The following is a 16,033-nucleotide window of genomic DNA, read 5'->3' as shown; positions in this document are numbered from 1 at the left end:
AGAATCGAAACATCTGCATAGTGAACATGAACTCGGGTCACTCGGTGTATTGGTGGGTCCGAGGATTTTCAAGCCTTCCCCAGTGTGAGTGCGAAGCTTGGCTGTGATTCTGTTCAAACTTAAAGATTGAGTTCTACCACGGATATGCATGAAAGTATGTTCACCCACAATGGTCACCAAAGCTTCAGGAGAGGGGTCACTGAGTGACAGTGTGAGGGAGCGGCAGCCTCAACCGGGATCTTGGATTCATGTCGCATTACATTCACCCCCCACCATCTGGCCTGGACTTGCAAAATCCCACCAACTGTCCTGGCTTGAGACAATTCACACCTCTTTAACCTGGGATTACCCCTATCTCTGGATCTGTAAAGATTTGATTACCTGCAAATGCTCGCATTCCAAGTATTGTCTGGCATCTTTGACTTTGTCTATATAAATGTTTCTGGAACCTACCTCTTCATTCACCTGAGGAAGGAGCAGTGCTCCGAAAGCTAGTGTTTGAAGCAAACCTGTTGGACTTTAACCTGGTGTTGTAAGACTTCTTACTGTGCTCACCCCAGTCCAACGGCGGCATCTCCACATCATAACCTTTAGGACACTAAGGGGCAATTTATCACGTCCGATCCACCTAACCTGCACATCTTTGGACTGTGGGAGGAAACCAGGGCACCCGGAGGAAACCCACGCAGACTAGGGGAGAAAGTGAGAAAGTGCAGACTCCGCACGGACAGTCACCCCATGCTGGAATTCAACCCGGGTCCCTGGTGCTGTGAGGCAGCAGTGCTAACCACTGTGCCACCGTGTCGCCCACAGTCAGTTAACACAGGGTGAGAGGAGTTACTGAATGACAGTGGGAGATGTAGCAATATGTATATTGTAAAGACAAAGGATTAACAATTTGATGTTAATAGTTCTCACCACCAGATGGTGATAAGGAGCAGTCATATAAATATCAATGTGACTCCTGGGATTCTGGGAGAAGCTGTTTAGGTATGAGAGAGATTAGTTGCATAATTGAGCGAACTGTAGTTAGAGATATTGTATAGTTTAATTTAATAACTTTTACCTTGGAACTTGTTTGAATCTTATTTAAGTAGCGTAAATAAATCAGCTTAGTTCATTTACTCAGCTTGATGTTCTTTGTCCAACACTACATACATACTCAAGACATCCTGATTGACACAGCAGAGAACATCACAGGAGGGGGCTGGATTAACATACAGATGGCTATGGTGAGTACTGATATTGCGACAATAAGCGATTTTCATTTCATTTCATGGAACGAAGAACTAATTTCAGTAAATTCTCAGTATCGCAGAAAGCACACAGTGTTGCAAGGCTGAATAAATTTTATTTTAATACAAAAACTGATATGTAAACAGATAGGAAATTATTTGAATAATAATATACTGAGGTGCAAAGGAATTTGACGGGAACCTAGCAGTGAACCACAGTGATAATGTTTTATTGCTTGTTTAATGTTTTGTTACTGCCCACCTGGACCTGTGATGATTATAAGTCTCACTCTGCTCTCTGGTGACTCTGTCCTAGCCTGCGCACTCCACCAGTCTTCAAACACACCTGGAAACTCTTTGTATCACGTTTCTCTGCTTAAAACTCAGCTCAATAAACCCACGAACCCCCTTGTGCTTTTCAAAATATTGGCGCTGACTAAGCCATCATGCTGTTTTGTGAATCAGAAAATGGATGGCTGTTGAACTTCTTCTTTTAAATAAATTAAACGTCCCGCCCACCAGCTGGGCCCACCTCCCCCCCCCCCTGCTTGAACACCCTCACACACTGAGAGCAAAATGGGGAAATCCTGGTTCCTGCACAGAATCTGCAACTTCAGTCCTGAAGCCGACAGATTTCTCAGCCTGCCAACCCCTTTTTACCCCCATGGGATGTGGGTATCACTGGCATTTGTTGCCCATCCCTAATTGAACTCAGTGGTTTTTGAGACCATTTCGGAGTCAACCACATTGCTGAGGGTCTGGAGCCACATGTAGGCCAGACCAGGTAAGGACGGCAGATTTCCTTCCCTAAAGGACATTAGTGAACCAGATGGGTTCTTACAGCAATTGACAATGGTTTCACCATCACTGAGACTACCTTTCAATTCCAAATTTATTAATTCTATTAGCATTCCACCAGCAGGAAGGGTGGGATTTGAACCCTTGGCGCCAGAGCACCAGCCGGGTCGCTGGATTACTAGTCCGGTAACATTACCACTGTGCCATCTTTGCATTCACTTGGACACCAGGGATGGGATTCACCGACCCCCCCGCCAGGTCGGAGAATTGCCGGGGGGGGGGGGGGGGAGGCCGGCGTGAATCCCGCCCCCTCCAGCCGCCGAATTCTCCAGCACCGGAGATTCGGCAGGGGCGGGAATCACGCCGCACCGGTCCGCTGACCCTCCCCGGCGATTCTCCGGCCCGCGATAGGCCGAAGTCCCGCCGCTGTAATGCCGGTCCCGCCGGCGTGAATTAAACCACCTCCCTTACCGGCGGGACAGGCGGCGCGAGCGGGCTCCGGGGTCCTGGGGGGGGTACCCCCGCGGTGACCTGGCCCGCGATCAGGGCCCACCGATCCGCGGGCGGGCCTGTGCCGTGGGGGAATTCTATTCCCTCTGCGTCGGCCCTGTCAGCCTCTGCGATGGCCAGCGCGGAGTTGCGCATGCACGGGGATGACGTCAGCAGCCGCTGACACTCCCGCTCATGCGCGGACTTCCACCGGCCAGCGGAGCCCCTTCGGCCCCGGCTGGCGTGGCGCCAAAGGCCTTCCACGCCGGCCAGCGGGGCGCATGCCACTCCGGCGCGGGCCTAGCCCCTAAAGGTGAGGGCTTGGCCCCTAAAGGTGCGGAGGATTCCGCATCTTTGGGGCGGCCCGACGCCGGAGTGGTTCAGGCCACTCCATCCCGCCCCAGTTCATTCCTGAATCTTTGCCTCTTTCGACAGATTTTACCGGCCTGTTGGGGGAAGAGCAGGGTGAGTGGGGCTAAATGGACAGCCCTCTCAAAGAACGGCACGGGCACGATGGACGGAATGGCCTCTTTCCCCATGGTGTGATCTTGTGACACCGAGAAGATAGTGTCACAACTTCAGGGCTATTGAATTCATTTAGACTCCTCGGGACCAACTATAAACATCTCGACTCTTGAATTCAAGGACCGATGCAGTGATCATTATCCGACCCTAGAAATTGTTAGCAAGCGTTATAAATTGAATGGAATATACGACATTTACCAATTACCCTGCCACAGCCTCGTGGCAGCAATTGGGATATTGCGGCATCTTTCACGGGATCACTAGGAGAGTTTTGGATGAAGAGATCTTTTCAACCCATTGGTTCAGACCCTTGAGAACTATCAACCTGACCAACTCTCCGCGACAGTATCCAATTTCCCTATCCCAGCATCCACGTCTTCCTTAAAGGAGTCCACCGTCCTCGCCCTCAGCCACCTCCTGTTGCTGTTGGGGTGGTTCAGAGGGGAAATGAGTCCGCGAAAAGGATAAGACATGCCAGAGGGCAAGTTAAAATACGTGAGGTGAGAGTGGCAGAGGCTGGTAGCGAGGTTATGATTCCAGTATCCAAAGGTGAGATCCAGGGGTACAGATACAAAGTCAGTATCAGGCGTCAGATGGCTGTAATGAAGGCAACGTGCAGGAAATGCTTTGCCTCATTCACTGGCAGGATGTCAAACTCCTTTTGCATAGTTCCCAATAATGTTTATTCTCCAGGCAATAACTGCTTTCATTCAATACCCACCAAAGGACAAACACATTTGCAAACGGTTGCACAGCAGCCAGGGTGACCAATTGTATTTTCTCGATCTAACTTTCAAAGGACAGACAGATCGTGGCAGGACTTGGATTTCTGCCTGAAGGCCATCTTCTTGTTGTTCCTGGCCACGATGCGGCCCAGGAAGCGCTTAGCCTTCTGCCCGATACTCTCCCGCCTCTTGGCACTGGCCAGCCGCCTCTCGTTGGCCTCCTTGCTGTCTCTGCGTAACCTGACCTGCCGGATGATTCCCTCGAAGAGGTCCCTGACATTGTGGTGGAGAGCGGCAGACGTCTCGATGAATTTGCAGTTGAAAACCACAGCACAGGATCTCCCCTCTGCGGAGAGATTGGAGAATTGTGTTAGCATTCGAGGGGCAAGAGAGACTTGCATTTATATAGCACCTTTCATGACTCCACGATATCCCAAAGTGCTTTCCAGCTAATGAAATACGTTTAGAGTTACATCATAGAATTATCATAGAATTTACAGTGCAGAAGGAGGCCATTCGGCCCATCGAGTCTGCACCGGCTCTTAGAAAGAGCACCCTATCCAAGGTCAACACCGCCACCCTATCCCCATAACTCAGTAACCTCACCCAACACTAAGGGCAATTTTGGACACTAAGGGCAATTTATATGGCCAATCCACCTAACCTGCACATCTTTGGGCTGTGGGAGGAAACCGGGGCACCCGGAGGAAACCCACGCACACACGGGGAGGATGTGCAGACGCCGCACAGACAGTGACCCAAGCCGGGAATCGAACCTGGGACCCTGGAGCTGTGAAGCAATTGTGCTATCCACAATGCTACCGTGCTGCCCCACTGAAAAGAGGGTGGACGATTTGAGCAGCAAGAGCCCGCAGCAGAAATGTGGTCATGACTGGATAATCTGTTTTTAATGAGGTTGGGTGTGTCACAATTTGTGGATATTGTAAAGCACATAAAGGGTTAATGTAACGTTACTACTCTAGTCACTAGATGGTGCTATAGAACAACCATATAAATATTAGATGCCTCCTTGACTTCTGGGAGACACAGGAGAGAGTGGGAGAGAGCAAGAGAACTAGAGACAGAGTAGGTGTGAGTTAGCTTAACTGACAGCATAGTTTAATATTGTAGATGTCTAGTGTAATCTTTCCTTAACTAATTCCTCAGTAATTATGTTTGAATCAAATTCAGTGCAGTGTAATAAATTAGCTTTTCTTGTTAAACACAGCTTGCTGTTCTTTGTCAACACTACAACCTTCACCATCCTGAAGAACAAAAACAAAGTATTTTGGAATCTTATTCATACACCTGAGAAAGTAGACGGAAACTGTGTTTAACTTCTCATCTGACAGACAGCTGTGCTGACAGTGCTGCATTCCCCCATTACTGCACCAGCGCCCACATTATATTCTCAAATCCCCAAATTCATAGGTGGCCAGGTGACCCACAGAGACATGGCTTTCACCAGAGTGACAAAGAAAAAGAGGTGGAGAAAGGGAAGGAAGCGATGGACAGATTTAGAGACACAGAGTAAAAGACAGAAAGAGTGATGGAGACAGACGTAAAGAGAGACTCCCAATTATTCATGAGTGGATTCAATGCTCCCTGGGCCTCCTCTTTCAAACTCTTTCAAATTGAGAGTAGACTTTGCTTTGTTGCCAGCACTGTTTTTGTGAACAGTGAGTGTAATGAGGCGACTCACACATACCTTCCACCGAGACCTCCCTGGACCGAACCAAGTCACTTTTGTTCCCGACCAGGATAATGGGAATGTCCTCTGCCTGTCTCACCCTCCTCAGCTGGATCCTGAGTTCTGAGGCTTTCTCAAAGCTGGCCCGGTCTGTTACTGAGTACACGATGATGTAGGCATCTCCCAACTTCATACAGTGATCACTAATCCAATTGGTGTCATCCTTAAATGATGAATAAAGATACAGTTTATTCCCTGATATTGATTCATACATCAGAGCCTGACAAACTGTCATAGCATCAGTGTAGCATCTCATCTGAAAAATGACACCTCTGACAGTGCGGCACTCTCTCAGTACTGACCCTCTGACAGTGCAGCACTCCCTCAATACTGACCCTCTGACAGTGCGGCACTCCTTCAGTACTGACCTTCTGACAGTGCGGCACTCCCTCAGTACTGACCCTCTGACAGTGCGGCACTCCCTCAGCACTGACCCTCTGACAGTGCAGCACTCCCTCAATACTGACCCTCTGACAGTGCGGCACTCCCTCAGTACTGACCCTCTGACAGTGCGGCACTCCCTCAGTACTGACCCTCTGACAGTGCAGCACTCCCTCAGTACTGACCCTCTAACAGTGCGGCACTCCCTCAGTACTGACCCTCTGACAATGCAGCACTCCCTCAGTACTGACCCTCTGACAGTGCGGCACTCCCTCAGTACTGACCCTCTGACAGTGCAGCACTCCCTCAGTACTGACCCTCTGACAGTGCAGCACTCCCTCAGTACTGACCCTCTGACAGTGCAGCACTCCCTCAGTACTGACCCTCTGACAGTGCAGCACTCCCTCAGTACTGACCCTCTGACAGTGCAGCGCTCCCTCAGTACTGACCCTCTGACAGTGCGGCACTCCCTCAGTACTGACCCTCTGACAGTGCGGCACTCCCTCAGTACTGACCCTCTGACAGTGCAGCACTCCCTCAGTACTGACCCTCTGACAGTGCAGCACTCCCTCAGTACTGACCCTCTGACAGTGCAGCGCACCCTCAGTACTGACCCTCTGACAGTGCAGCACTCCCTCAGTACTGACCCTCTGACAGTGCAGCACTCCCTCAGTACTGACTCTCTAACAGTGTAGCACTCCCTCAGTACTGACTCTCTGACAGTGCAGCGCTCCCTCAGTACTGACCCTCTGACAGTGCGGCACTCCCTCAGTACTGACCCTCTGACAGTGCGGCACTCCCTCAGTACTGACTCTCTGACAGTGCGGCACTCCCTCAGTACTGACTCTCTAACAGTGTAGCACTCCCTCAGTACTGACTCTCTGACAGTGCAGCGCTCCCTCAGTACGAGGGTTTTGCAGTTAAGTCTCTGGAGTAAGACTTGAACCCACAACCTATCTGACTCCGATGTGGCTGTGCTGCCTGTGAGACAATAGCCGACTCTTTGACAAGCCAAGTGAATGGGGCAGCTGGGAGTCTCTCGCCCTCCCTTCTATCAGGGTCCCGTGTTCATTATTGTTTTTGCTGTATCTGTTTTCTATCAATGGTCAGCACTCCAATTGTGGATCCTAACCCTTGGTTCCAAAGTGTGTGTGTGTCTATGTGTGTGTGTCTATGTGTGTGTGTCTATGTGTGTGTGTCTATGTGTGTGTGTCTATGTGTGTGTGCCTATGTTGTCTATGTGTGTGTGTCTATGTGTGTGTGTCTATGTGTGTGTGTCTATGTGTGTGTGCCTATGTTGTCTATGTGTGTGTGTCTATGTGTGTGTGTGGGTGTCTGCCAGATATGTTGCAATACCATGACCTCCACCTGACCATCCCTTGCACATCGAGAATAGCCACTTGCTAAAGTCCCAAAGTGAAGCCAACACCGGAGAACTCAGGGCCCCAGTCAGGGGTGCATATGGGGTGAAATTGGAAAATCACGCGTTTGTACTGAGACCAGAAACAATCAAAGCAAAGGACTAACCTGCTCCCAGATATCGAACAGCAAAAGATTTGCCTCCTCCCCATCCACGATGATCGATCTGTCAAATGTGTCTCCTGAAAGGGAAGGTAGGGATCCACAATGAGCTTCATTTATCAAATCTTAGAACTGAAAGAGGCCATTCAGCCCGTTTGTGTCTCTACTGGCTCTTGACATAGCTATCCAATTAGTCCCACTCCCTTCCTCTTCCCCCATAGCCCTGCAAATTTCTCCTTGTCAAATATTTATCCAATTTGCTTTGGGAAGTTCCTATTAAATCTGCTTCGACCTCCCTTCCAGCTCGGCCTTCCTGAGCACCAACAGCTTGCCGTGTTTACCCCCTCTTATTCTTTAGATAATTTTAAAATCTGTGCCCTCTGGTTGTCACCTCTTTAGCTCCTGAAAACAGTTTCTCCTTACGCGATCAAAACTTCCCCATCATTTTGAGCATGTTATCTGACTTAAGTTCTCAAAGACAAAACAAAAAGGTAGGGACCTCTGAGTCAGTGAAACCACACCAGGTCTGCCTTACATTCTCCGCTGGGAACGTGAACAGTCACTTTGATTTAGCTCAGTCGATGCAATGAGGTAGAAAGATCCCAAAGGGAGGTCAGGATGAGGGAGGCTATTGGTTATCTTTCTTTTGGAATCCAAAAGGACTCTAAACGTCCTTCCCTCTCCCTCCGAACGAGGAAAGCAGTGGTGTAATCAGACAAAGTCAGCATGGAGCAAAGTCAACTTGAAAGGGAAATCAAGCTGGACAAATCTACTGGAATTCTTTGAGGATGTAACTGGTAGAGTTGACCAGGGAGAACCGGTGGATGTAGCTTATTTAAACTTTCAGAAGGCTTTCAACAAGGTCTCGCATAGCAGATTAATATGTAAAGTTAAAGTGCATGGGGTTACGGGTAGTGTCTTGAGATGGATAGAAAGCTGGTTAGCAGACGGGAAGCAAAGAGTTGGAATAAATGGGTCTTATTCTGATTGGCAGGCAGTGACTAGTGGGGTACCACAGGGATCTGGGCTAGGACCCCAACTGTTCACATTATATATTAATGATTTGGATGAGGGAACTAAATATATTATCTCCCAATTTGCAGATGAAAGAAAGTTGGGTGGGAGGGTGAGCTGTGAGGAGGATGCAGAGATGCTTCAATGTGACTTGGGCAGGCTGAGTGAGTAGGAACATGCATGGCAGATGCAGTATAATGTGGATAAATGTGAGGTTATCCACTTCGGGAGCAAAAATAGGAAGGCAGATTATTATTTGTATGGGTGTAAATTGAGAGAGGCGGATACTCAGCGAAGCCTTGCTGTCCTTGTGCATCAGTCACTGAAAGTAAGCGCGCAGGTACAGCCGGCAGTAAAGAAGGCAAATGGCATGTTGGCCTTCATAGCCAGAGGATTTGAGTATCGGAATAGGGATGTTTTACTGCAATTGTATCGGGCATTGGTGAGGCCACACCTGGAGCATTGTGAGCCGTTTTGGTGTCCTTATCTGAGGGAGGATGTTTTTGCCATGGAGGGAGAGCAGCGAAGGTTTACCCGGCTGATTCCTGGGATGGTGGGACTGTCATATGAGGAGAGGCTAAATCGGTTAGGATTATATTCATTGGAGTTTAGAAGAGTGAGAGGGGATCTCATAGAAACGTATAAAATTCTAACAGGATTAGACAGGGTAGATTCAGATAGAATGTTCCTGATGGTGGGGGGAGTCCAGAACTAGGGGCAATAGTTTGAGGATAAGGGGTAAATCTTTAGGACTGAGGTGAGGGGAAAATTCTTCACCCAGAGAGTGGTGAATCTGTGGAATTCACTCCCACAGAAAGTAGCTGAGGAATTTCAGGAAGGTATTAGATATAGCTCTTGGGGCTGGAGGGGTGGGGGGGAAGGTGGGATCTCGGGGTATTGAACTTGATGATCAGCCATGATCATAACGAATGGCGAGCCGGCTCGAAGGGCCGAATGGCCTCCTCCAGTTTCTATTTTCTATGTTTCTGATAGACTCCTGCCTAACATGCCGACTCACAGTTGGGAGTCCCTAACTTGCTGAAAGTTGACGTCATGTCTTCTGCACTGCCAGTCTGATGTGCCTCAGGGAGCTGGTTACTGCCGTGCCCTCCTGTGCGACTCAGGCAATGGGGTCGAGCTGTTGGCAGCTTTTACAAGTCATTATTCCTGTCGAGTGAGCCTCCAGGTGCCCTTTCAGCCTAAAGCACGAGTTTCCACTTCAGTGAAATGAAAATCGCTTACTGTCACAAGTAGGCTTCAAATTAAGTTACTGCGAAAAGCCCCTAGTCGCCACATTCCGGCGCCTGTTCGGGGAGGCTGGTACGGGAATTGAACTGTGCTGCTGGCCTGCCTTGGTCTGCTTTGAAAGCCAGCTCTTTAGCCCTGTGCTAAACCAGCCCATCTTGGGTGCAACTGGAGAGGTTGTGCTTAATTTTCCATTACTTATTATAGGTTAAGATGACTAATGTTTATCCGACGAGAAGGGAAACCATGATCTCAGGAGGGGGAATCTATTAATACCGTGAGCAAACTTCACAGATTGCTGACACAGGAGTCAGGAAATGGATCTGACACGGCCAATTTTACACAATCAATAAAGTGTTCCCAATCCCTGACTGGCTGAGGGAAGATGGAGGGAGCTGCAATGATTTCTGATAACACTGGGAAACTCCGAGAACAACACAATGTGCAGAGTACTGGACTGTAACGAGACAGCAGAGAGAAGGAACTGACAAAGTAATAATAGTCAGATTTTCATTTTCTGCAACCCCAGGGTGCCACAAAGTGTTTCCCAGCCAATGAACTACATTTAAAATGTACTCATTTTGTAATGAAGGAAACATAGCAATGTGTACGCAGCAGGTTCCCACAGCACAGTGCTACGAGAAGTTATCACATGATCGGAATAAAAATATTAGCGCTCCCTCAGTACTGACCCTCTGTCTGTGCAGCACTCCCTCAGTACTGACCCTCTGTCAGTGCAGCACTCCCTCAGTACTGACCCTCTGACAGTGCGGATCTCCCTCAGTACTGACCCTCTGACAGTGCAGCACTCCCTCAGTACTGACCCTCTGACAGTGCAGCGCTCCCTCAGTGCTGACCCTCTGACAGTGCGGCACTCCCTCAGTACTGACCCTCTGACAGTGCGGCACTCCCTCAGCACTGTCCCTCTGACAGTTCAGCACTCCCTCAATACTGACCGTCTGTCAGTGCAGCACTTCCTCAGTACTGACCCTCTGACAGTGCAGCACTCCCTCAGTACTGTCCCTCTGACAGTGCAGCGCTCCCTCGGTACTGACACTCTGACAGTGCAGCGCTCCCTCAGTACTGACCCTCTGACAGTGCAGCACTCCCTCAGTACTGACCCTCTGACAGTGCAGCATTCCCTCAGTACTGACCCTCTGACAGTGCAGCACTCCCTCAGTACTGACCTCTGACAGTGCGGCACTCCCTCAGTACTGATCCTCTGACAGTGCAGCGCTCCCTCTGTACTGTCCCTCTGACAGTGCAGCACTCCCTCAATACTGACCCTCGTCAGTGCAGCGCTCCCTCAGTACTGTCCCTCTGACAGTGCAGCGCTCCCTCAGTACTGACCCTCTGATATTGCAGCACTCCCTCACTACTGACCCTCGGACAGTGCGGCACTCCCTCAGTACTGACCGCCTGACAGTGCAGCACTCCCTCAGTACTGACCCTCTGACAGTGCAGCACTCCCTCAGTACTGTCCCTCTGACAGTGCAGCGCTCCCTCAGTACTGTCCCTCTGTCAGTGCAGCACTCTCTCAGTACTGACCCTCTGACAGTGCAGCACTCCCTCAGTACTGACCCTCTGACAGTGCCGCACTCCCTCAGTACTGACCCTCTGACAGTGCAGCACTCCCTCAATACTGACCTTCTGTCAGTGCAGCGCTCCCTCAGTACTGTCCCTCTGACAGTGCAGTGCTCCCTCAGTACTGACCCTCTGATATTGCAGCACTCCCTCACTACTGACCCTCGGACAGTGCGGCACTCCCTCAGTACTGACCCTCTGACAGTGCAGCACTCCCTCAGTACTGACCCTCTGACAGTGCAGCACTCCCTCAGTACTGACCCTCTGACAGTGCAGCACTCCCTCAGTACTGACCCTCTGACAGTGCGGCATTCCCTCAGTGCTGACCCTCTGACAGTGCGGCACTCCCTCAGTACTGACCCTCTGACAGTGCGGCACTCCCTCAGTACTGACCCTCTGACAGTGCGGCACTCCCTCAGTACTGACCCTCTCACAGTGCAGCGCTCCCTCTGTACTGACCATCTGACAGTGCAGCACTCCTTCAGTACTGACCCTCTGACAGTGCGGCACTCCCTCAGTACTGACCCTCTGACAGTGTGGCACTCCCTCAGTACTGTCCCTTTGACAGTGCAGCACTCCCTCAGTACTGACCCTCTGAAAGTGCGGCACTCCCTCAGTACTGACCCTCTGACAGTGCAGCACTCCCTCAGTACTGACCCTCTGACAGTGCGGCACTCCCTCAGTACTGACCCTCTGACAGTGCGGTACTCCCTCAGTACTGACCCTCTGACAGTGCAGCACTCCCTCAGTACTGATCCTCTGACAGTGCAGCACTCCCTCAGTACTGACCCTCTGACAGTGCGGCACTCCCTCTGTACTGACCCTCTGACAGTGCGGCACTCCCTCAGTACTGACCCTCTGACAGTGCAGCACTCCCTCAGTACTGACCCTCTGACAGTGCAGCGCTCCCTCAGTACTAACCCTCTGACAGTGCGGCACTCCCTCAGTACTGACCCTCTGACAGTGCGGCACTCCCTCAGTACTGACCCTCTGACAGTGCGGCACTCGCTCGTACTGACCCTCTGACAGTGCAGCACTCCCTCAGTACTGACCCTCCGACAGTGCGGCACTCCCTCAGTACTGACCCTCTGACAGTGCGGCACTCGCTCAGTACTGACCCTCTGACAGTGCAGCACTCCCTCAGTACTGACCCTCCGACAGTGCGGCACTCCCTCAGCACTGACCCTCTGACTGTGCAGCACTCCCTCAGTACTGACCCTCTGACAGTGCAGCACTCCCTCAGTACTGACCCTCTGACAGTGCGGCACTCCCTCAGTACTGACCCTCTGACAGTGCAGCACTCCCTCAGTACTGACCCTCTGACAGTGCGGCACTCCCTCAGTACTGACCCTCTGACAGTGCAGCACTCCCTCAGTACTGACCCTCTGACAGTGCGGCACTCTCTCAGTACTGACCCTCTGACAGTGTTGTACTGTAGTGTGAGCCGAGATTTTATACTCCAGTTCGTGGCATAAAAGTTGAATTCATTACCTTCTGACTCCGAATATCATTCACTGAGTGACAGCTGACACTTTCATGCAAGATGTAATAACAAACACAGGTTTATAAATCTCCATGTTGCATTAAAAACTCTATTGCCAATCTTTTTCTTTCACACACATTCTCTCTATCCCAGTCTTTCAGCCCCAGACCCTCTTTCTCTATCTGTCCCAGTCCCACTCTGTCTCTTTCTCCCTCTCCGTCTCTCTACCTCCTATCACGGTGTCTGCTTTTCTCCCCAATTTGCTCTCTGCCTGTCACCCTCTCTATCTATCCCAGTCTCTCTCTCTCTATCTCACTCTCCATTTGTTGCTGCCATTTCCTCCTTCTCTCCCTCTCCCCCCACACAGAAAGGGACAAACTCACCTCTTCCTTCAGTTTCATGTGGCTCGTTTTCTTCCACCCCTCCGAAAATCCTTGCCAGGCTGGATTTCCCGACCCGGTGCTCCCCAAGGATGACCACCTTGTAGAGGCTGGTGTCAGAGTCAGTGGAGGTGACCGAGTCGGAGGAGCCGGAGGCCGAGCTGTCCCGCTGGGGCTGACCCGAGTTGTGGGAGGTGCAGCGCACCAGGTTGGACAGGGTCCCGGCCTGGAGGGAGGCGCACAGCTCCCGGTCATCCACAGGCATACTCCGCCGATGGAACTGCTGGTGAACGTGCAGCGGCGTACTACCCCGTCTCTTCTCCAAGGCCCTGGTCTTCTCAGTCTTGTTCAGAGTCATCTTACTCCCTAGGAGAGAGAGAGAGAGAGACAGTGGGAAAAGACGGGGGGGGGGGGGGGGGGGGGGAGGAGGCAGAGAAAGGGACGGGGAAGAGAAAAAGTGAGGGGGGAGAGAGAGGGAGAGGAAAGAGACAGAGGGAAAGTGAGAGGAGAAAGGGAAAGTTTATTTAAAAGGGACATAAATAATAGAGAAAACATTTTCTTGTTCAATTCCTTTGCTTACAGTCTTGGGAAAAGGGAGCTCAGACAGTGAAATATTATTAACCTGTCCCAACTCCACTCCGAGGTCCCCACCTGCTTCAAGAAGACCACCATTATACCAGTGCCCAAGAAGAACCAGGCAACGTGCCTCAATGACTACCTTTTCATTCAGTGAAAATACTTTTCACTGGACCTCGGTACACGTGACAATAAATAAATCCAATCCAGACAGGAATTCTCCCACGGAAAGAACTTTCTTGGTATGGTTGTGCGGTGTGTGGTCAGAGGAGTGGACAGGAAAGGAAAATAAGAGAAACCGCAAATAAAAAGAGATCAATGTCTTCCTCACACACACCTCCGAGGAAAGCATTCGGAAGAGTTGAGTCCCAATCTGGTTTAGCTCACAAGGCTAAATCGCTGGCTTTTAAAGCAGACCAAGCAGGCCAGCAGCATGGTTCGATTCCTGTACCAGCCTCCCCGAACAGGCGCCGGAATGTGGCGACTAGGGGCTTTTCACAGTAACTTCATTGAAGGCTACTCATGACAATAAGCGATTTTCATTTCATTTTCAATCTAGTACTGAGGGAGTGCTGCACTGTCAGAGGGTGAGAACTGAGGGAGTGCTGCACTGTCAGAGGGTCAGTACTGAGGGAGTGCTGCACTGTCAGAGGGTCAGTACTGAGGGAGTGCTGCACTGTCAGAGGGTCAGTACTGAGGGAGTGCTGCACTGTCAGAGGGTCAGTACTGAGGGAGTGCTGCACTGTCAGAGGGTCAGTACTGAGGGAGTGCTGCACTGTAGAGGGTCAGTACTGAGGCAGTGCTACACGGTTAGAGAGTCAGTACTGAGGGTAGTTGCTGCACTGTCAGAGGGGTCAGTACTGAGGGAGGTGCTGCACTGTCAGAGGGTCAGTAACTGAGGGAGGTGCCGCACTGTCAGAGGGTCAGTACTGATGGGAGTGCTGCACCTGTTAAGAAGTCAGTACTGATGGGAGGTGCTGCACTGTTCAGAGGGTTCAGTAATGAGGGCGATATTTGCTGCACTGTCAGAGGGTCCGGTACTGAGGGAGTGCTGCACTGTCAGAGGGTCATACTGGGGAGTGCTGCACTGTCAGGGTGTACTGAGGAGGCGGCACTGTCAGAGGGTCAGTACTGAGGGAGTGCTGCACTGTCAGAGGGTCAGTACTGAGGGAGGCTGCACTGTCAGAGGGTCAGTCCTGAGGGAGTGCTGCACTGTCAGAGGGTCAGTACTGAGGGAGTGCCGCACTGTCAGAGGGTCAGTACTGAGGGAGTGCTGCACCGTCAGAGGGTCAGTACTGAGGGAGTGCCGCACTGTCAGGGGTCAGTACTGAGGGAGTGCTGCACTGTCAGAGGGTCAGTACTGAGGGAGTGCTGCACTGTCAGAGGGTCAGTACTGAGGGAGTGCTGCACTGTCAGAGGGTCAGTACTGAGGGAGTGCTGCACTGTCAGAGGGTCAGTACTGAGGGAGTGCCGCACTGTCAGAGGGTCAGTACTGAGGGAGTGCTGCACTGTAGAGGGTCAGTACTGAGGGAGTGCTACACTGTTAGAGAGTCAGTACTGAGGGAGTGCTGCACTGTCAGAGGGTCAGTACTGAGGGAGTGCTGCACTGTCAGAGGGTCAGTACTGAGGGAGTGCCGCACTGTCAGAGGGTCAGTACTGAGGGAGTGCTGCTCTGTCAGAGGGTCAGTACTGAGGGAGTGCTGCACTGTCAGAGGGTCAGTGCTGAGGGAATGCTGCACTGTCAGAGTGTCAGTACTGAGGGAGTGCTGCACTGTCAGAGGGTCAGTACTGAGGGAGTGCCGCACTGTCAGAGGGTCAGTACTGAGGGAGTGCTGCCCTGTCAGAGGGTCAGTACTGAGGGAGCTCTGCACTGTCAGAGGGTCAGTACTGAGGGAGTGCTGCACTGTCAGAGGGTCAGTACTGAGGGAGTGCTGCACTGTCGAGGGTCAGTACTGAGGGAGTGCTGCACTATCAGAGGGTCAGTACTGAGGGAGTGCCGCACTGTCAGAGGGTCAGTACTGAGGGAGTGTTGCACTGTCAGAGGGTCAGTACTGAGGGAGGGCTGCATTATCAGAGGGTCAGTACTGAGGGAGGGCTGCATTATCAGAGGGTCAGTACTGAGGGAGGGCTGCACTATCAGAGGGTCAGTACAACTCAAGAACCATCAGAAAGTGAGGGTGAGGCTGTGTCATGAAAACTGATGAATATCTGCGATCAGTGCGAGTCTCCAATCGCAGATTGTAACAATAAATGTGTTCCTCACATTCTCCAAAATAAAGTAAAGATTGGGGATGGGTGAAGATCTGAGAGTGGGTTTGCCGAAGATG

The 16,033-nt window shown here is 51.1% G+C and overlaps 1 protein-coding gene across 1 annotated transcript in view; it reads right to left on the bottom strand.

The window, feature by feature from the left end:
* Window positions 1-2,800: 2,800 nt before the first annotated feature.
* rrad (Ras-related associated with diabetes) overlaps window positions 2,801-16,033 on the bottom strand; it is a 13,932-nt gene continuing 699 nt past the window's right edge. The window contains exons 2-5 of the mRNA XM_038806214.1: window positions 13,134-13,496; window positions 7,431-7,504; window positions 5,481-5,685; window positions 2,801-4,118 (exon numbers count right to left, since the gene is read on the bottom strand). Of these exons, the coding sequence (XP_038662142.1) occupies window positions 3,841-4,118; window positions 5,481-5,685; window positions 7,431-7,504; window positions 13,134-13,488 (912 nt within the window). The 5' untranslated portion in view covers window positions 13,489-13,496 and the 3' untranslated portion in view covers window positions 2,801-3,840. The remainder of the gene's footprint in view (window positions 4,119-5,480; window positions 5,686-7,430; window positions 7,505-13,133; window positions 13,497-16,033) is intronic.

Source organism: Scyliorhinus canicula, chromosome 9 (assembly GCF_902713615.1).
Source record: "Scyliorhinus canicula chromosome 9, sScyCan1.1, whole genome shotgun sequence".
NCBI lineage: Eukaryota > Metazoa > Chordata > Chondrichthyes > Carcharhiniformes > Scyliorhinidae > Scyliorhinus > Scyliorhinus canicula.
Note: the sequence above shows the minus strand (reverse complement) of the source record. Positions and strands in the feature narration are given on the sequence as shown.